The 21680-nt window shown below is 39.5% G+C and overlaps 2 protein-coding genes and 2 long non-coding RNA genes across 5 annotated transcripts in view; 1 reads left to right on the forward strand and 3 right to left on the reverse strand.

Moving 5' to 3' along the window:
- Positions 1-1066, reverse strand: part of CKAP2 (cytoskeleton associated protein 2) — a 10196-nt gene extending 9130 nt beyond the window's left edge. Inside the window, exon 1 of the mRNA XM_086881414.1 lies at positions 983-1066. The gene's annotated coding sequence lies outside the window, so the exon portion shown is untranslated. The remainder of the gene's footprint in view (positions 1-982) is intronic.
- On the forward strand, positions 1048-21334 carry VPS36 (vacuolar protein sorting 36 homolog). 2 transcript variants are annotated; one of them, XM_086881420.1, is made up of 14 exons: positions 1048-1532; positions 3266-3334; positions 6751-6821; positions 7873-7987; positions 9371-9460; positions 10778-10864; positions 13691-13723; positions 13851-13928; positions 14371-14505; positions 15422-15487; positions 16042-16106; positions 16546-16630; positions 19039-19115; positions 19214-21334. In XM_086881420.1, the coding sequence occupies exons 1-14, from the start codon at positions 1215-1217 to the stop codon at positions 19305-19307; spliced, it is 1383 nt and encodes a 460-aa protein (XP_086737546.1). In that variant the 5' UTR covers positions 1048-1214; the 3' UTR covers positions 19308-21334. The 2 variants fall into 2 exon arrangements, with proteins under 2 accessions (XP_086737546.1, XP_086737547.1); XM_086881421.1 differs by having other exon boundaries at positions 1057-1532; positions 19190-21334.
- Positions 7787-13884, reverse strand: LOC147654194 (uncharacterized). The gene is made up of 3 exons (XR_015284672.1): positions 13822-13884; positions 8829-8903; positions 7787-8169 (listed from the first exon to the last, which is right to left on the reverse strand). It is a non-coding gene; the product is annotated as an uncharacterized LOC147654194 (long non-coding RNA).
- LOC111943248 (uncharacterized) overlaps positions 15743-21680 on the reverse strand; it is a 14097-nt gene continuing 8159 nt past the window's right edge. The window contains exon 3 of the long non-coding RNA XR_015284671.1: positions 15743-15821. This is a non-coding gene — a long non-coding RNA (uncharacterized LOC111943248). The remainder of the gene's footprint in view (positions 15822-21680) is intronic.

Below are 21680 nucleotides of genomic sequence, written 5' to 3' on the forward strand. Positions count from 1 at the left end.
GCATGTGAAACCAGCTGAACATCAGTAAAACAATTTCCTTCTCTTCCACCGTCACTCAGAGATTTGAACAAGTGTTAATTCTACTAGGAGTGCCAATACCATCACGAAGTAATCATGGAAAGGCCCTAGGAACAGCTGTCACTGTCCCTCCAGGGGATAGTGACTCCACCATCTCCCTGGACAGTCGAGTCTCATACCGAAACACCCCTTCCGTCAATAAACTCCTCCCGATGCCCAACCTAAACCTCCCCTAGCGCAGCTTCAGACCGTGTCCTCTTGTCCTGTCACTGGTTGCCCGGGAGAAGAGGCCGGTCCCCACCCGGCTCCGCCCTCCTTCCCGGCTGTTGTAGGGAGCGATGAAGGAAGGTCTCTGCTGGGCCTCCTTTTCTCCAGGCTAAACACCCCCAGCTCCCTCAGCCGCTCCTCACAGGGCTTGTGCTCCAGACCCTTCCACAGCTCCTTGCCCTTCTCTGGACAAAGCGTCCAGAAGGCAGTGTCCATCCCCTGCTTCTGAAGGAGCTACCACAGCTCATTCAGCAGCGAGCTCGAAGCGCATCCCAGAGCTTCCCAGCACCTTCTGCTTCAAGCACGGCTCTCACCGCCCCTCGCACGAACCGCAAAGCCGCACCAAAGCGACTCCCTCGCTTTAACTTACAGAAACCGAACCGCTCAGAAAGTAAATAAGCACAAGAGCGCGGGTCTAGGTCGGCGCCGCGCTTGCTGCTTTCAAGAGGATGCTCTTAACACCAGGGCATCCCGCTTGTCACTAGGGAAGGCTTCCAGCCCAGGAGTCTTACCTGGGGCCCGGGACAGGTGGGGTGGGGCCCGTGCCGGCCCCAGCCCTGCCAAAGGAGAGCGAAGCCGCGTACGCCCGCTCGGAAGCTCTGAGACCACAACAGCAAACGCTGCTACCAAGACCTGCCCGGTCTCCGACCTCGCCTGGAGCGCCTGCCCTCCCCTCCCACCTTGCGGAGAGACCGACCGGCTCCTCTCTCGCACCGGCTCTCCTGCACCCGCCGCGGCGACGCGCGAGCCTGCAACGGCGGCCGGTAACGCTCAGCCCCGCGCGGGCAGGCGAGCGGGCGGCCCGCGGCGGGGAGCGGCAGCGCCCCTGGGTGCCCCTAGGTATCCCTGTCCCCGGTGTCCCGGCCTTACCGCGGAATGCGGGCTCGGACCTGCGGCTCGCCGGGAGCTGCGGGACCGCGCGCGCCGCCATGCCCGCCGCGCCACGAGCGTTTGAACCGCGCGGCGCCGCCCCGATTGGCCCGGCCGCGGGGCTTGAACTGGCCAATGGCGGGCGGCGCTGCCCCCCGGCCGCTCCCCGCGGGACAACATGGCGGCCGCTCCCCGCGCCGCCGCAAGAGGGCGTGGGGCAGCCGCACACGGTCCCTGCGCACCCGGCGGCCGCGGCCCGGTGCGGGAGGGGAAGGGCCGCCATGGACAGGTTCTCGTGGACAACCGGGCTGCTGGAGCTGGGAGAGACGCTGGTGGTCCAGCAGCGCGGCGTGCGCCTCAGCGACGGGGAGGAGAAGGTGACGGGAGCTGGAGTCGCCCCGCGCGGGGCCTGGCGGCGCGGCCAGGGCGGGGGAGGAGGGTAAAGAAGGCGGCCGTGGGCCCCAGGCAAGGCGGGGCGGCAGGTCTGCGAGTGCGGGCGGTGTCGGGCGAGGGACGCGACACGGAGCGTGTGAAGGGCTTGGGATGCAGGCGGAGCATCGATCGGGGGTGTGGGAGGGCGTTCTGCGCCGGGGTCTGGCAGGGTTTGTTTCTGTGGCGAGATTAGGGCGGAGTTGCAGGCTTCGAGGGGCTGTGCTGGCCGACAGCAGCTGAACGTGAGCCAGCAGTGTGCCCAGGTGGCCGAGAAGGCCAATGGCATCCTGGCCTGTGTCAGCACTAGTGTGAGCAGCAGGAGCAGGAGAGACTGTCCCCCATATTCCGCACTGCTGAGGCCACACCTCAAATCCTGTGTTTAGTTCCGGGCCCCTGAGCTCAGGACAGACGCTGAGGTGCTGGAGCACAGGCTTAGGAAGGGCAGCTGAAGGGGCTGGGATTGTTTAGCCTGGAGAAGAGCAGGCTTTGGGGGGACATTATTGCTCTCTTACTGCCTGAAAGGAGGGTGGAGCCAGGTCGGGGTCTCTTCCCCCAGGCAACAAGTGACAGGAAAAGAAGTAGCCTTAAGCTGTGCTAGGGGTAGTTTAGGTTTGCCATTAGGAAGAATTTCTTAACAGAAAGGGTGATTAGATGTTGGAATGAACTGCTTTGGGAGATGGTGGAGTCACCGTCCCTGGAGCTGTTTAAGGAAAGACTGGACATGGCACGCAAGGCCATGCTTTTGTTGACCTGGGGATGTCAATTGGTTGGACCCGATGATCTTAGAGGGCTTTTCCAACTTCATTGATTCTGTGATTCTGCGAGAAAGGCCTTATGTGTGTGTGTGACATGGGATGAGGATGGGCATGAGGTGTGTAGGCAGTGTCACTGTCAGAGTGCTGCCCATGGCTCGGGCTGTCACTCCTGTACAGAGCTGAGCCCTGGCTTTAGCATGGTACGTGTCGCACAATTGGCACTTGAGTCGTCCAGGGTGCTGACAGACCCTCTGCTCTTTCTTGAGCCATCCTGCTTATTGCTTCACTTCACTGCCGGACTGACTCTTGATCTCTCCATTCTTCCACACCATGGTAATCGCATACCCTCACAAACAGCTGTGAAAATGTACCTCCAGTTTTACAAGTAGGAAGCAATTTGCTAAATGCACATTTTCCAGGTACTGTTTGCTGTCTGATAAGTAAAGAGCTTTTCAACAGCAACACAAATAGAAGCAGTATTCCTGTTGATAGGATGGAAGATTTCAGACTGTGTGCAGCATCTTTTTATTAGGTTGCTTTGCTTTTTTTGCATAACTTCTACCTTCTTTGTCAGCATATAGTGGTTGTTCCAAAGCCAATAGCCCTGTTTAAAATACATTTAAGAACTTTTGTACATCTTGCAGAGTATATGGAGGGAGGATCCCTCAGGATTTCCGGAGGTAAAGTTTATACACTTGAAAAAGGAAGTTTGTGTTTATCCATCTAATCCTTTTATACTATTTTCCTCCATTATTTCCTAAACGTCATGTATTTTGTTCTCTGGAAAAAAGGGAGCGTTCTCAAAATACTGGCTTGTTAAATCTGATTGCTGTGTTGTGGTAAGGTGTGATGTTTCCAAGACCAGCATTTATGTAACTTACTGGTTCAATTTGTTGTTGATCTGTTATATTTTTCCTGCCCAGGTGAAATTTGATAGTGGAGTTTTACTGCTGAGCACACATAGACTGATCTGGAGGGATCAGAAGAATCATGTAAGTCCCGTTTTTGTCTCGTGTATGTCATTCAGTTGTAAATTCTGTAATAAACAACAAGTAACTTGCAATGAAAAGCCTGTACATGGAGAGGGGATTATTCCTGCCTTTGTGTGTCTTTTGCTGTGCAAGTATAGTCCACTTTTTGTCTCTCAGCCAAAAGAAGATTATGTAGCGTTCTTTCACCCAGTCCTGCTTTAATAAAATTATCATGCAGAGATGAGAAGGGATAGGAATGTATCCTGTAAGTTTTTCTTTTATACCACACAGAAATAAAAGAGAAAAGAGCCTGGCATCATGCACTAAAAAACACTGAGTTTTAAACTGAAGTTGAATGTGTCAGGCAAATGATAATGTGAAGCTCTCTCCCATGCTCTTTGTTTAGGAAAGCCTTTTCTTCCTTGTTGGTTTCAAGTCCAAGTTGCCCCACCATATAGTCCCAGACCATGTTTTGATAATAGGATGTGTTTGGTGACAATACTGTTTTGCACACATCTTGCCCTCACAGCTGCCTGTTCCTGCCCTGAACCATCCCTTCAATCAGCCAGAACATTTACTGTAGTGCTGTGGACAGGTTACGTGGCACTGCCAGAACTACAGTGTGGTAACTGTTACTGTAGTAAAGCTGCTGAATTGTTTGTGTCATCAACCACAGCCTGGGAATGCAGAGGAAGCAGGAGAAAGAGACCACAAACACATAAAGCTCTAAGCATAGAGTGTGACAATGGGCACCACTCCACAGATGTAAATGAAGAAGTGTTTTTCAGACCAGGTTGGATTATGCTTGTTTTGGACACAATAATTGAGAATTTTAACCCTGAAAGCCAAAGTTTAGAAAGCAAAGATCACGTTTAGATGACAACTTTCCAAAAGCAAATTGTATTCCACTGGGCTTTTGTGCAAGGGCTGCTGAAGCAGCTCTCACGCTCAAAGGCTGATCCCTAGCAAATATCACATCCTTGCTTCAAAGCAGGGAGCTACTAAGAGCATCCTGAAGGTAATGTCACCAAGGATGTTCTTAATTTGGCAGAGCAGTATGATTTTTTCTTTAGGGATTGTTTGCAGGACCAGTGGACCTATTTTTAATACATTTTTTTTCCAAAGTGTTTAAAGAGCTGTTACCCACAGTGGGGTTACTGTTTACACAAGTTAGGGCTTGATTGTCCAGACCATGAGCTGTTCTGTATAAATTAACATGGGGCTTTATTGCACAGTCATCATGTTATCACATGAAATAATGTGCTAAATTCTTAATTCTTAAAAACTGTTAATTACTTTTTATTTCTTCATCAGCATCTCTTTTTGAGAGCTGAGCATGTAGTGGAACAACCACTGCGTCTAATCTTCTCCCTTGGACTTTTTGCATGCTTGGAGTAACATTGGGCATTATGGCTTCAGCAAGTCTTAGAACTGAATATATCTCCATTCTCTCCTTTCCAGCAAAAAGATTACATTTGTCTCTCCCCCGATTTCTCCATCTGCTCCTAGGCCATGTGGTTTCTTGTACTATTCCAAGGTCATTGAATTTGTTAAATCAGCAGAGGAAAACCTTGGAGAAGAGGAAAAATAATTTTATTTTAACTAATTTAACTCAGCAAAGATTCTGAAAAGCTTAGGCTTGATTAACAGAAGGGGCAGAAATGTGACCCACAGATGGGCAAAAATTGCCCGTTCTGATTGGAAGATGTAATTAACTTTGTTAGTAGGGTAAATAAAGCTGATTAATTTTCAAGCTCTCAGTACTGAGACATGGGGAGCATGGTGCTCGTTTGTTGTCTCAGTGAGTTGTTGTCTAATCTCAGCTGTGGTTTAACATCAGAATTATTCTAGCTTACCTAGAATAAATTTGTAGAGAGAGTCCCCTTCTTATTGTGTCAGCAATGTATAATAATTAATGGGGCACGTGTCATTAGGTTAACATAGCAAACCTTTCAGAAACAGCTGGGTCCTGTAGCTGCTGTTTTTACATGCCATCTGCAGTTGAACAGTGTTTTAAAAAAAGGGAGGATTTCTGTGAAGTTTGTTACATAGCTAGATTTATACAAATTTTGAAATGATAAAATCATGCATAATGTGAGCATGAAAAGACAAAATGTGAGCATTAGAAGACAAAAGTCAAATAAACACACAGCATATTTAACACATTTCTGGTTTTTTATCCCTTCCTGTAGCTTCTCTGATCAGGAAGGGGCGATTCTAAGTCTTTGTACTTAAAATAAGTTTGTAACTTTCTATCTTGGAACTAAACAAATCAGTCACTTTGACAGTGCACATACTATATATAGTTGAACTCTTTTTGTCATTTTCAAAACCTTGTTTTTTGAACAGAATTATCATACTGCCTATCTTTTAAAGTGTCCAGAACTTTGTGTCTGTTTTACAAATATTAACTGTTTGTAATGGCTTTAGAAACTAGTTGTAGAAGAACCTAGATAGCTTGCATTAAGAGTTTTTAGAAAAGGAAGTACAACCCAGGTTTTTTCCCAATAAGAAATTTATTTATTAGCTGGAGTTCCTGCATGTATACTTCCCTGCTCTCAAATTTAATGGGTATTTAATTACTCCATACAAAAAGGAACAATTTGGGTAGCAGGGATTGAGAGGGCCCTGTAACAGTGTCTGTTTTAAACTGGTGCTAGGCAGTGGCAGGTGGAAGAGAGAAGTTCAGAGAGGGAATGCAACCTGTGTTTCCTGCATTCTGTGTGACTGTGTCAATCACCAAAGTTTTGTGTGGGAGATGATGTTCCTCAGAGGATGTTTACCAAAACAAGACTAGGCACCTTAGTTGATCTTTTGAATCATTCCTGTAGCGATTTCTGTCTCAAATGCATGTTTTGTTTTGTTAAAAGCACAGTCCAATAAATATGTGGTGAGATGAAGCAACTGCTGAATTAAGTCCTTCACTGTAGGATGGATGAAAAAATTCCTGTTCTATTCAGACAATAGTGCAGACTTTAGATATTCAGCATTTAAAAAGAATAGTGGGTCTGGATATTTTTGTAGCTTCCACAGTAACATTAATGTAAAAAATGTCAAGAGCCTTGTGAGTATTGTGCACCTACAGAGATAAGGTGCAGTAATGTAGAAAATTTAGTGTTTAAATTTTTACTTTGGATCTAAAGATTTGTTAAATTCCCTTCTGAGCTTGAGGTTTTTGAGGTTGCCACACTGACACTTAAGTTTGTTGAGGTTTTTTAATTAACTAGAACACAGTTTAAATTTTGTGTTATTTTTTACATATATTCCACTGCAATACATTGTTTCTGTTGTTACCATCATACTTCACATCGAGTGCTTCAGACAGCATCTGTAGATATCCATACTGTTTGTGAAATGAGGAAGGAGAACACTTGGGTTTAGAGAGTGAATAGACAAGATGTGGTTTAATTCACCCATGTTTGTGGTGTTTGTTCCAGGAGTGCTGCATTGCTGTACCTCTCTCTCAGATTGTATTTATTGAAGAGCAAGCAGCTGGGATAGGAAAGAGGTATGGCCATCTTCATTGTCTTTTTCAGATGGATCCTTTCACATGCATGTTTGAGGTATACAGTATTCTAGGTTAATTCATGGTAGGTTCTGTTTGCAGTCTTAAGTTTCCATAATGACAGTTACAAGGACCATTGAGGTCAAATGTGTAGGAGAGTCATGATTGATGTGATTTGTTAAGTAACTGTCACGTAGTCACTACTGATGATTTTAGAGGTCTTTTCCAACAGAAATGACTCTATGATTTTAAATTTCTAAAGAGGGAAAAAACTTTGGTTGGAGAAATATATGCACAATTAACAACTGCTTGCAGCCTACAGTCAAACTGGTAGGGTAATATGCTGGAAGTATTCAGAAGAAATCAGTTCGTTCACTGATGTTGGAGAAGTAAATAAAGACCAATGCAAAGATTATCAGTAAAATGAGATGGGAATGGAGGACTTGTCAACTAGTCATGTTGTGATCGCAGTCTGTTAATTTTCCTAAAATCATGCTCTCCCAAGGTTTGTTTTGGTAGTAGGTGTCCTTTTAGACTATTTTTTTCATGCATGTTGGCTTTGAATGTTGGTTTTGGGTAAGTTCACACACAAGTGTCCACAAATGACATATAGAAGTGGAATAGGTTACACATAATATTGAGACCTTTTGTTTTCCTATGTCAAAGTTGGTGCTGTTTGGCTTTTGACCTGCAGTGACTACTGCCAAATTAAATGACAACTTGACAATCAGTTTTTATCCTAACTAAAAGGTTTTTTGGAAATCATTGCTTGAAATAGTAAAATTTGTTATGTTAATTTCTTAAGAATTGATGGCAGGTACATTTTAAATTTGTAAAATGTTTCTGCTTTAGAGCCTATTGTAGTTTTTTATGCAAGATCTACTTCATCAAAATATTTAAATGTTGATGCATAAATATAAAGCATTCTTTGATGATCTTTAGCTCTTATGTGAGACAGTTAATAGAGATTTTTATGAAATGGTAAACTTAGATGCAGAAATAGTTTATTTAGATATTACAGAAGTATCTTCTCTTTTCTTTACCCTTTCCTTAGTGCTAAAATAGTAGTTCATCTTCATCCTGCTTCTTCAAACAAAGAGCCTGGTCCATTCCAAAGCAGCAAATATTCCTACATCAAACTTTCTTTCAAAGAACATGGGCAGATTGAGGTAAGTCTTGTACCACGGATGCCAAGCACAAACAGGTCTTTGGACATGCTTTTCTCCTCTTGCTCTGTTAGTGATAATGTCCCATGATCTTTCCAGGTTTACTTTTGAGGTGGAGCTTTTTCAATACATCCTTTTGGGAAACAAACACTGTGATCCTCCCATGTTCTGTACTTCATTAAATACTGCAAATAGAGTTCCAAAAATGTCAAGAGGCATTAGTAGTCTAGTCCTTACTTTTAAAGGTTTTAATATAATCTTATACTTCCTTCTTAATCTACTGAATTGAACACAGGATTTTCCAAAATGACATCTCTGAAATCTGTAAAATGTTTAACAGAGTAAAAGATGTTTCTTTGTACCTAATCCTCTATTGAACAAGAATCATACAATTTATTCCTACTTATCTCTCTATTTTTATTGCTGAACACCTTTTGTTGCATCAGAACTTTTGTTCATTTTACACTGTATAATTTTTTTTAACATACACCAAATCTCAAAGGTTTGAAAATATAATATAGTCTTAAAAGAAAGGTTATCCTTAAAACCAAAGAAAATGTGCTCTGTAAAGAAATTTCACAGTGGAAGATTCTCGTTTGATGAGACTGAGAACTTTAACTTTGGACTGTGGAAAAAGCTGTACCTGTTCACTGCAGAAAATCAGATTTGCAACTCAGATTAGTTAGAAATGTAAAAATGCATGTGCTTGATCAGACTCACTTTCATTTCTTTGTGACCAGTTTTCAGATTATGATGACTATAGATTTATGCATAGTCTAAATGTGTGTTTCTCGTAATCATAATCATATTTATTTTAATGTTGTGTCTGAAAAATCAAACTTACTGTCCTTACTGGTTGCCTAGCCCACCAATTAAACCCCAGCCTTTCTTTATGACTTCAGAATGGTTTCCAGTGAACCTGAACAATGAAAAGGGTGGATATTGGTCAGTGGGTTAGTGTTAACTAATGCCACCTTCTGGTATTAGCAATAAACAAATCAGTGTAATTGATCTGTGTGGTTGTTTTTATATTGTTGAAATAGCAGATCAATAGCAATTGGATAGCTCAGCTTTCCTTCCTTTAAAAACATGCCTTTGAGTATACCTCAACATTTAATGTGGTTTGAGACATTTTGAATATCTGAAGAAATACTTTGCAATAGAAGTACTTAGTGACTACATGGCTTCTCTTCTAATGTGAATACTTTAGAAGACTGGACTTTAAGAATTTCCATATAAACGAGTTCTGTACCATGGTTGTGTAGGTGTTATCATGCTTTGTCTCCGCAATTTGTGATGTTTATTTCATCACCAAGATGCTAAAAATACACAGATGTACTCTGCACAGTTCATGAAGCACCTGTTGTCACTCTTTAATGTTTGCAGTTCTACAGACGATTATCAGAAGAAATCACACAAAGGAGATGGGAGAGCATGCCCACTGGTCAGGCCATGCAAGTTAACAAGGATTCACAGGTATGTGCAGAGCTTCTGAACAGGATCTGTGTGTCATCTCTTATTGCCACTTCTTGCCACTGCCATATACCGCATCCAGCATGTGACTAATCAACATCATGGGCATGTGCAGGAATTCAGCTTTAGTCTGCCTTTTTTTCACTGGCATAAATTAGTTTCTTCTTTGCATTTTTCACCTGATAGAACACAGTAGCCTTTCTTTCTTGAGTGTGCTTAGGTAATGAGCTCCTTTTTTTGTTTTAGTTAGACACACACACACATAATTGTGCAAATACAGTATTTATTTGCATATACTTTTATTCAGCATGCGAGGTCAAATGATCCTGGAAAATCTTTTGTCCTAATTGTGATTCCTGTTGGTTTTTTTTGTTTTTTTTGTGTGGCTGAAAGTTAAATGTATAACATATCACTTTTATACTCTTTGAAACCGATATATGTTTGATTTAAATGTGTATTCTAAATGGACAGTTGTTAGGGAGAGTGTCATATGTTAGATATCCTTTATCTGCCTTCATATTTCTAGGTTATAAACTCTGATAAACGTGTAGGTGTTGTTTCTATAGATCAATGTACTGAATATATGAACATACAGTATTTCATATGAGTGAAATAGGATGATTTAAAGATTGTTCAACATGAAATCCTGTTTGCCCCCTTTGGTAAATGTAGTGCCTCTAAGCACAGCTGCATTTGGAGTAATACATGAAGAATCAAATCAAAGCACCTTACCTCACTTAAGTCAGAGCAGCTCATTAACACCAGTGCTAAGTTTTGCAGTCAGAGATGAGAGGCCTGACGCTGCTGTCACTTAGGTATCAGCCTTTCTAGATCACATTTGGCATCTGGTGGAAGTTTCACCATCGCCCACATCCTAATACCTCTGAGGAAGGTAAATTAGACTGCACTTAGCACTGTGTTTCTATGTTTCTGTTTCTTCAGGCTTTTTGAAGTAGTATACTCAGGCATTTCCACAGCTCTAGTATGGATGTTCACATGGGCTTGAGAGGCTAGAACTGAGATGAGCTGGAATACTCAGTGTGGATATTAAGGCATATTAATAGCTTCAGTATGCTATCAGTATCATTATTTGTCTAGTACAGCTAATTCATACATGGTTTACATGTCTTGTTTATTGTTTTTTTACAGTTGTTTAAAAATTACTGTTAAGAAATGCATGAAATAGTGTATGAATGGTATCTGCTGTTTGGGGGAATATTTCTGGTCCTCTGATTTTCACAGTGAGGCAAATGAGAAAATTTAGCATTTCCTATTTTGACTCTTTCCTGGTTTCTTTTTTGTTATTTTTGGTTTTTTCAGGCAGGAAGAATAAGGGCTGTAGGAATTGTAGGTATTGAAAGGAAATTAGAAGAAAAAAGAAAAGAGACTGACAAAAACATTTCCGAGGTAGGTACTTTTGAAGTTTCAAGGTCAGCCACCCGTCTGAACTATTTACATTCATTCACACTTTCTTTTAGGGATGGCTGAGACTATTTATTGTTTTTGTTGAAAAGTCTGAAATTATTAAGAATGTACAGTTTACAGTTATTTATTTTGTTCAACTGGCTTATCAATATATGTAAAGGTACTTCATTTAAACAATTCCTTTCAAGAACATTGTTCTTTGAAACTAACAGTGTGTATTTATTAAACTAATTTTGGTTTCATTTGAAAATTGAATATACATTAAGCAGAATATGCCAATTTAAGTGTCTGCACATAACTGTGATGAAACCAGATTTTCCTCTTATAGTCAGGCTTTTAGATGTTACATTTAGACTTATAGTTACAGTAAAATGATTTGCAGTCCAGGCATCAACAAGATATTACAAGTATTTTGCAAAATACCTGGGCTAGATGGAGACCATCCTATTCCATAGAACCAGCACAATAGTTGAATTCCAGATATCAATACTAAGGGACAGCAGAGGCATTTAATTTCTTCATATATACCTTAGAGCAATACCCTCAAAACTAGTCTGATTCTGTCTTGGTAGTAGAGATTGATACAAAAGTACTTATAAACTATGTGCAGCAGATGTGTTCTTCTGGCAAAGCTTTATGGGATCCAGTGTGCCGCAAGAAAAAGGCATTCCCTGCTCTAATACTTAGAAAAATTAAAGTGCCTTTGTGGGCCACATGCTCTTTCAGATACTGGGAGCATTAAACTTTTTTTGTTTCTGTCTATGAGGAACGTAATGAATGAAGTTTTGTGTGTAGTTGAAAAGGTATTGTGGCTTCATGTATGTGTATATAGTTCAAAAGGCATTGTCTGCTTATTTTTTCCTTTAGCAGCTTTGTCAGAGAGTAAAAGAAATCCATGTATACATTGTGTATGACCAGAGGAAAACCATGACTTGTAAAATCCTGCCTTCCTCCAGCTTTAAATGTTATAAATGACTTAATTTAAAAAATGGTGCCCTGGCTTCCAGGAAAAGGCTTCCTGCATCTGCTGTTCAGTGCTGATAAGAATCCAGTTCTTTAGCCTTTTGTTTATCTGAGGAAGTTCCTGTTAGGTGTGTGCACATTCCCCTTTGTTTCCAGGCCTGCCCTGGGTGAGTCAGGCAGAGGAGGAGTTAGACACAGCATACTGTTTATTTAGCTAAATCTGGGGTTCTTTTGATGAATGTTGTTTTCATGCAGGTATAGAGATTAGAAATAAGCTGAGAAAGGCCCAGTCAGAAAACTTCTTCTTGATATCATATACAAGTAGAATAGCAGGACTTTGATTTACACTAGAGATTGGGAAATCTATTGTGAATTATTCTATTTGGCAGATTAGGGAGTAAGAAGAATTCAAAAGAGAAGCATTGTTTTCTGAGTGGTATGGTATTGTTATACAGTGGTATATTTTTTTTCCCTTTTTTAAGTGGTCCTGTGGATCACTTAATTTTGGACAACTAACTCAGGTACCAACTGTTAGGAGACACTAAACTTGTCGAGTCAGTGCAGAAACACTGGCACTCTCAGGAGGTGAAAAAGCAAACCCTGTCCCTTTCTATCTCCTTTTTGTTCTTTGCACAATGAATCTCTGACCAATAAGTTTCTATATAAGGCACCTAAATGTAGATGGGAACAATGGGGTCTTCCTGCAAAAACACTGCTAAAGTGCATTTTTCTGGTGGGGGATTAGTCAGAGTAACCCAGAAATGACTCAAAGTCAGTGACTAGAAGCTGTAGGCAAGATATCTCTGACCATTTGACAGTGTAACTGAATCTTCTTCACTTGTGGCTGGAGGTCTTGGGTGCTGCTGTCAGGAAAACTTCAGATGAAAAAGTTCAGGAATTTTTCTCACACCAGTTGTTCAAAAAAGGTTGTTTGAAAAAAGTTGACTACCTGGGCATGTTGTGATGTATTTGAGAAGTAAGGAGGCTGAATGTGCATTGATGAGGGTGGGAGAAAATAGAGTTTTGCTTTTTAATATAGTTGCATTAATGGAGTTGCTAGCTTTTTTTTTTTGCTTTTTGCTCTTTTTTTTTAATTTTTCAATGTTAGTTTATCATTACTAAAAGTTTGGAATTACAATATACCTTCAGCTGATTTTAAAGTATGATTTATTTAAGTCTAAAAACCCTTTGTGGGTTGTTTTAGAGTTGTTGTATTTGAGACCATAGCATTTTATTGGAATACTTAAATGAAGAGACATTGCCACACATTTCAGAGGTTTTGTCCTTCAGATATCCTCTTCCTTGCTCATTTGAAATGAGTGTTTCTTGCTAAGTGACATTCAGTGATGAAAGTAAAGTTGTCTTGTCAGGAGAAGTACATCTGTAGCTTTACAGCTGTCTTGCAGCTAGCCAGAAACAACAAATCTCCTTGAGTGAGGGTTAATTGTTGGAATAAAACCTATCATCACCACCTGGAAAGCTTCCCCCACCGTACAGAGAGCATAATAAACTTGAACAGTTTAATCTTTTCTGGGACTCAGTATCTCATTTTCCCTTCCTATCACATGGACATCATAATCATAATGAAATTCTGTTCGTATACTGGAAAAGTATGTGATTGTTTGAGTCTCTTCCTCATTCTTTGTTGTTTATTTTAATTATAAGACATGGTGTAAAATAGTTGTATCAACAAATAAGGTATGGTATCTCATGTTGTAACATACTCATCTAAAGGGGTAGCAGCTCTTATGAATAGCTGGGGTAGGTGAATAAAGGCAGCTCTCTGTGTCCCTAAAACTGAATGCTGTAATTTTACTGATCTGCATTGTCTGCTTTTAATTTCAGGCTTTTGAGGACCTTAGCAAACTAATGGAGAAGGTATGTATGGATGGCATGTGTCACTTGGCCAAGCAGACTTACACTTGTTTTCTCACTTTAAAGCACTCTTTTCTCTCTTGAGCTGAAAGTTGACTTACCTGTCTGTCTTGTGTGTCCTTCTTGATAGGCTAAGGAAATGGTGGAATTATCCAAGTCAATAGCTAACAAGATTAAAGAAAAACAAGGTGACATCACTGAGGATGAGGTAAATTAATTTTGTTTTTAAATTCTACAGAAATGTTCCTATGAAAAGCAAAAAGTTATCTGTTTAATAATGTAATGTTAATAAGAATCCTTGCTGGTTGGTTTTGTTGTGTTTAGTCTTATATTTGGTGTAGAGTTTACTTAGTGTTGATTTTTTAAGCAAGTGTTAACTTGCTTACTGATAATTTTTCTTTTAACCCTTTTTAAAAGCAATTATTTTACAGCTTTTATATAATTTTTTCTATTTTTTTACCTGTGCTAGTCAAAAATAAATGGTGCTAAGTCTTGCCTTCTCTTTGCCTAGTAATTGTCATTATTGGGAGAAAACTGAAGGATTTATTCACCAAAACTGTGTTATACTAATAAAATCAAAGATTTTTACAAACCAGAATCACTCATTAGTTGATGTACTTCTAAATTTATTTGTTTGTTTGCTTGTTCAGACCATTAGGTTCAAGTCCTATTTATTGAGTATGGGTATAGCTAATCCAGTAACGAGGGAAACATATGGATCTGGTACACAGTACCACATGCAACTGGCAAAGCAACTGGCTGGAATCCTGCAGACACCCTTAGAGGTAAAGCATCACATCATGCACCTGCATTTTGCATGTGTTGCTGAATTTCAATGTGTGTTTTGGCTGTAGTACTCTGCCTCTTTTTAAACCAGATTTAGCATCACAGCCTCCTATTCAATATTTATGGGAAGAATATTTATTATCTTTTTGAATAAAAGAAGTTTAAATGTAAGTACAAATTTTTCTTTGGACTAATGCAGTCAACTTCTAATTTGCAAAATGTTGATGAAATTTAGAAAACTGTTTAAGTGTTTTTTCTCCTACCTGAACAGCCCTGTATTCATCCCTTGCTGCAGAATGTTTCTTTTTTAAAAGAAAGAGTGAAATGACACTGACTGAAAATATAAGTAATAAGTATTTTTATACTGCCTAAAATTTACATATTTTGCAAATATAGGACACAATTATTAAATAGATTACCAGCCCTTAGTAATATCTCTTATGTCTTAGTAAGTTTTAATTTTTCTTAAGCTATTACAGATTACAGGTTTCTCACCAAAAAAAATCAAATTTCATGTTGCAATTTATAATGCTATGCTCCTACTAAAAAGCATATATGCTACAGTATTTTTGTGAAAGGTGTGTGCTACCTACTCTGTTCAGAATGGAACATTGAGTTTGTCTGACAAGTAGAAATGGTAAATTGATTGATAGATTTAATATATTGAAATTCTTTGTTCCTGTGATTTATTCTCTGCCTTAAAATGGAAGTAATTCACAGAACTTGGCTGTAGTGTCACTATTTTGCATTTTGATGATGTGTGAAAGATACAACTTAACCTCTTTGGTTTTCCCCATTTGGGCCCATCATTTATCCTCTCTGTTTCACCTGTTTAATCAGCCACCTGCAAGTCGAGGTGCTGTTTTTACTGGGTTAATGCTGTTTCTCTTACCAGTCCTGTGCTTATTAACACAGGAGAGAGGGGGGATCATGTCTCTTACGGAAGTGTACTGCCTGGTGAATCGTGCTCGAGGGCTAGAGGTGAGACACTCCTTTGGGTCAGTATGTAATAACAGGACTTGAGTCATAATGAAATTGAAAAGGGTAAAAATGTTCCCTACCAATTGCTCATTCTACTTGTTTGCAACATGATGTGATCAGCTCTTTATTAAAATTAGAGGGCTTTTACCTTTCACCTTTCTCATTCTTCCTTATAATACTTATGCATCCTTTACAAGTTGTTGTAATGTATACTGCTTTATATGATACCATGTAAAAGAGAAAATCCATTCTTACCTGGAAACAAAAAGGTCAGAGACCACTAAAGAATGGTGAATGTTCTGGGAATTTTTTTAACAAAATACAGCAATTCTTTCTGTAAACAAGATGAGAAGGATTATTATAGAATACATAGTAAGGGAACAGAAAGGATCATAGAAGCCAAGAAAATAGGCTGCACAATAGAAAGGAGAAAGAATTAACAATAAGTGTAGCCTTGTGTATTTTATAGCTGCAGCTACTAAAACTTTGTTTTGATGTTATATTATACACATGAAATGCAAGCTGTGAATAAATATCTTTTACTATTTTAATAGTTGCTGTCACCAGAAGATTTAGTAAATGCTTGTAAAATGCTGGAATCACTGAAATTGCCACTAAGGTAAGAGCATTACAAATTTATTTATAAAGTATGGAACTCACAGGTCAGACCATAATGATTTAATATTTTACTTGAAGTAGATTTTTTTTGTGGTTGTTGTGGGTATTTTTAACAAAGTCATTCTTTGCTCAAGAGCTGCTGCCATTTGCACCAACATCTACTCTACATTAAAACATTAATTTTTAGCTAGGAAAATGTTATTTTTTCACTTACAAATTTTTCAGACTGGAAAAGGGTTTAAGACCAGACACATGCCCTGCTCTTTTCAGATTTTGAATATGCTGTTAAGCTTAAGTTCATTTTAGGGAGCTTGTTTGGGTTTGGGATGACTTTTTTCCCCTTTTGTCATGTGGTTATAGATGTGGATGCATTAGAGATGTGACCATAAGTGATGCACACAGGGTTCTTAGTTACTTTGCCTCTCTGTTTTTGATTTTAGGCTTCGGATATTTGATAGTGGGGTAATGGTGATTGAACTCCAGTCTCATAACGAAGAGGAAATGGTAGCTGCTGCTTTAGAGACAGTAAGTGTACTTCATTTCCTTCAGCGTTCTGACCAAGCTAGGGAAATTTAAACATATTAGGTAAAAAACTTGAGGTGTGGGATTTCCTCTTGAGATTTCAGGATGCAAAGCATTCCACTTCATATCTTCTAAGAGAAATATTTAAATAGCACTTCTCATCTTCAAAGTTCTGTGCAGGCAATAATCTTAGTCATTACTTTTTCTTTAAGGAATAAATCACTTTTCTATCTCTTCAAACTTCATTAACCTTCAGCCTTCCTCCAAATCTTTTGCACTGTAGGCTGAAATTCATGGCATTTATTGAGCACCTAATTTAACAGAAGTGGACTTCAGACACTGTACTGCTTGAAGGCAGTGGAAACAGCTCTTAAATGTTGAGATAGGCAGTTGTTTGGTTTGGGTTTATTTCATAGAACAGTATGAGTTTGCTGCTGTGAGGAGCATTCAGTTGGAGAATAGTGTGTGTAGAATTAAGCCAGCTTCATCAGGGAAAAAGATAGCGTGAATTGTTCAGTGTCATAAGCCTTTGTGGTCTTGCTGCTTCTGGACATTTTACAGTCCTGTTATGCCATTATTTGCTACATTTTTACTTGTTTTTCTGAATGGAATGTAGTTTTTTGATTTTCATACATTTGAGAAAAGGCTGATCCAGTGTATCCAAAGTTAGACGTCAAAGAGGGGACAGCTGAGAAAAAGTAGAGGCACCTCCTCACTTGACACAAGGTAAACTGCTCAGTGCATTTTGCATGGTTGTTACCATACAGCTTTTGTTCATCAGAAAGATTTTTAGGTAAGATAAATGTTTATAGTCATTTAAAAGATTCCATTATAAATCAACAATGATCTAAAATGCTTATGTTTTTTAATATGTGTTAGTATTTTCAGTTTATTTTCTTAAATTTATAGAAAAATACCAAGACCATTTTAGTGCTTTGTCTGATTATTTTTGGTTTCTTATGAATTTTTTGTCTTCGGTAAGAGTGCTTATGTCTTTGAAAAGAAAGGAAAAATATTTCTTGATAACCGAGGAGGTGAACTGCAAAAAGTAGCAGATGGTGGATTTATTACCATTGAAAAAAAGTGCCTTTTTTCTTTTATTTTCATAATATTAGACTTTGGCTCCTTAGAAGAGTGGAAGGGAGAGGCTTCAACTGAGGAAGACAAGGTTGTATGGGGAAGGGAAGATGAGATCAGACCTGTGGCCAAAAGCACCCCATACTTTAATGTTACTGCACATTATACATTGAGTTCTGAGAAGTCAAAGGAAGCCATAGGATTTCAGGCAGGAGGGAGATGTGGTTTTGAATGGGTGGTGAAGACAGGAAATGACAGGAACATCAAAGGAATCCAGAGTCACCCTTGATGAGCATAGTGGTTTGGGAAGGAAAGATAATTAATCACTGACGTCTGCTACTCAGATTTGATCTCTTAACTTCTGAAAATCTCATGTTAGGACTAATTTAATCTGAGTTTCTGTAAAAGGACTACGGCTGAGAATGATGCAGAATAGACCCCTCCCCACCCAGTTATGTGGGAAGCAGGAAATGGCAACTACATCCGGATTTGCAGCTTTGCTTGAATCTAAAGCAATGGAGAAATGGAAGAATTATTAACTTCTAGAGAATAAAGCATGTTTATCTGGGAAATTCAATGCATAATAAGTCTAAACTTCATATGTAGTATTTATCTAGTATTTTAAACATCCACATGTCCAACGTGTGTGAGAAGGTTTCATTTTATTAAGTAGCATGGTTGAGACAAAAGGGCCAAAGTTTTGAGTCCCAGAAGTGAACTTGTCTTTTGTGTCAGCTGAATGTGATGGTGGCTTTTAGTTATTCCTCCAGTATGCCATAAAAGCATGTGAAGTACTAAGGTTTGGGGATTTTCCTGTATTTATGGCATATTTTAAATGCCATAAAACTCAAATTCTTCTCCTTCACCTGAGATGACTTACATTTCTACATTGATAAGTTGCCTTGAACGGGTCTTTTATTTCCTCATTTAGGCTTCAGTGTTTGCAGAGTCACTTGAAATAGTTCTGCTGTGTAAATACTGATGGAGACTCTGTTCTGCTGTCTGACCTATTCTAATTTTTCAGTTCATTTGGTCGCAAGGCATCTTTTAAAAAAAATCCAAAGGGTACCATATGATTATTTTACAGATTTAACTCTTTTCTCTTTTCCTTTTTTATACTTCGCAGTTTTCCCAGGACACAGAAGAGATGTTTTTAAGGGGAAATAGTCATAATTAGTTGTACTTTTTAAAAATGCAAACAGTCTGATTTTCTTCTCAAGGAATTTGCTAGCAATTTATCACTTCTCAAGGCTAGATCTGATTCAGTAGATGAGAAAACTTCATTTTTCTTTTAATGCCATAATTTGTTCATTTGTTTATTTGGTTTTTGATAGGTATCTGAAAAGGGTTCTCTCACAGCTGATGAGTTTGCTAAGCTGGTGGGGATGTCTGTTCTCTTAGCCAAAGAAAGGTAAATAATAATAATTGTTGTAATAATTGTTGTGTTTAATACTTTGGTTATCATGTTGTCCTCAAGTAATACAGGACATCTTCTTTTGCTTTCTGTAGGCTACTTCTTGCTGAAAAGATGGGCCATCTTTGCAGAGATGATTCAGTGGAAGGCTTGAGATTCTACCCAAATTTATTTCTGACACAAAGCTAATACCATTTGTGTACAATTGGTTATGTAATAGTTGAACAAGAGAGCAGAGGGCAGAATCTTTCCAAGAACTGACTTTAAAATTTTGATTTCGCTAGTCAACTGCAACAAACATGAACATTGCAATGCTTTTACAGTTCTCAGGTATTTCAAGTGCTGAATCCTCTTACTTGGAACTGAAAGGAAATAGAAATCACAAAGTCAGAAGCATGTCTACTGTCTCAAGACAACTCACTCATATTTCAAGTTTTATTTGATGTTCTGTGTAGTTTCTCATTTCAAGAGAAGATACCACACCAGTGAAGAGAATATCATCGTAGAGTGCTGAGGGTCAGCACCCAGATTACTACATACTCCAATTCCAGTTTGTTTATGTCTGGAGCAACAAAGCAGACAGATGTATCCACAGTGATAAGAAGCAGGACTTTGGGGTGTACTGAGGTATAAGGAACAAACTAGTGTAGAATAACCCTGTCTCTCAGAAGTGATGAATAGTTTTCTAGGGGAGGATCTTGGGGTACCGGAATTCGAGACAGAAAGAACCTGCTGCAAGAGAGATTATAGCATGTCATGCAAATCTAGAAATTACCATGTTTATTTTGTCATATCTTACACTAATATCTCAGATAGAAGCATTGTTAGCACATGCTTCCTCCCTTCTCTTTCCTTGCCATCTTCCTTCCTGTCCATTTATGTTGCACTTTGGGTGCCCTTTCTCTGTCCTCTCTGTAGCAGAGTGGAGCAGCCTCCTGTCACTTTACCAGACTCTGTGCTTTAATGTGCTTGTATTTTATCTTGTTCTTCTAACAAAAGATCATTTGTTTGTTTCATCAGCCTACTACCTGTTTTGGGGAAACAGTTCATTTGCTTACCTCTTATATGTGAAAATTAATATGCTTTTTATATTGAAGGGAGGAAGAAGACTATCACCCTGTGTTCAATAATCACAAGGTATCATTGTTTGGTATTCCTCACCCTGTGTTCACACTGAATGCAATATAATAGCCTCGGTTTTCATAACTCCAGTGGAGTTGCTACACTACTTGAAGATCTGTCATGATAATAACGTGTTAAGTGGATGTTTATGATCCACATTACCTGAATTTTTGGCATTTTGAAGTGACTATTTTTAATAAATAAATTCAAGGTATGGGCAAGGACAGCATACAGGTAACTGCATTGTGGTTGTGATGGCCAGATCAATTTTACAGGAAAGGACAAAAAGGCTTTTAAGATGACCCTGAAGATATTTTCAGAACTATTTCAGTGTTACCATAGTATGAGTTAAGAGCCTGCCAATAATTCAGTGCAGAGATTGCTACAGCAATCATGCCTGTGGCTTGTAGGATATCCTTTATATCCAGGGAATTGTGTCCTCTTATCACAAGCTAACTTTCATGCCGTGCTTTCTTTAAGGCAGTTTTCCTCTGCTCCATGAGGGTGCTAAAACTTACATCTTTGACACGGCTGAAGGAACCAGTTCCACACTCTTATTAGTGTGTTAGTCACCTGGTGTCATCTCTTCAGGAGCCTTACAGCTTGCTGCTTTCCTTCATTCTCCCCACAACCCACAGGAGAGATCCATGCAGAGTACACCAAGCCCCACACATCTAAGGAGGGACTGAAAAGTGAGAAATTTGGAAACAAAAACCTGTTTTGTGACAACTGTCTCTTTTGCCTAATAAAAACCTGTCATGAAGGCCAGTGGTTTGTGGGCCTGAACCTCTCCCCACAAGGGGGCACGTCATGTGCAGGAAGAACAAAATCTGAGAGGAAATGCCAAGTGTAAACTGCCAGCCTCTGCTCCTCCAACGCCGAGTGTTTCATTATCTTAATTAAGCAATAATAATACAGCCTATTTAGAATAAGGGTACCTTCTCAAGCTTTTCTTTTCCAAGATTTTTCCTTGACTTTTTTTTTCTTCCAGGCAAGAAGTCTACAGGGTAAATTGTATTGCTGGTTTAGAATTTAAACAGACAAAAGAGAAAATGGCTACTAGAAAGTAAGAAAGATTAAAAAATTTTCTTAAATAGATTGTTCCGTTGAGTTTTTTTTTCTTCTAAATGTTATAAATGCTTTAAAATCTTTGCACATTAAAATCTTGTGGTTCCATGGGGCAGGTTTTTAAAGCACATCATATTTTCCCTGTCTCACTCTGTACCTAAAAGTTTACAATATAGTTTTGGTTTAAAGGGCAGAATTAAATGTAATTAGAAGGCATTGCTTCTGTTGCTGAGTAACCTGTGACCCATGCCAGCCAGGACAGTCAAATAATAGGTGCCTACACAAGCACTGTTCTCATGAGATCATACTAGTTTAGTATGGAAGGTGCATATATGAACCTTTCCTGTTTTGATTATTCCTAGGATATTTGTG

The sequence above is a fragment of the Cyanistes caeruleus genome, chromosome 3 (genome assembly GCF_971803275.1).
Source record: "Cyanistes caeruleus chromosome 3, bCyaCae1.hap1.1, whole genome shotgun sequence".
In the NCBI taxonomy this organism is placed as follows: Eukaryota; Metazoa; Chordata; class Aves; order Passeriformes; family Paridae; genus Cyanistes; species Cyanistes caeruleus.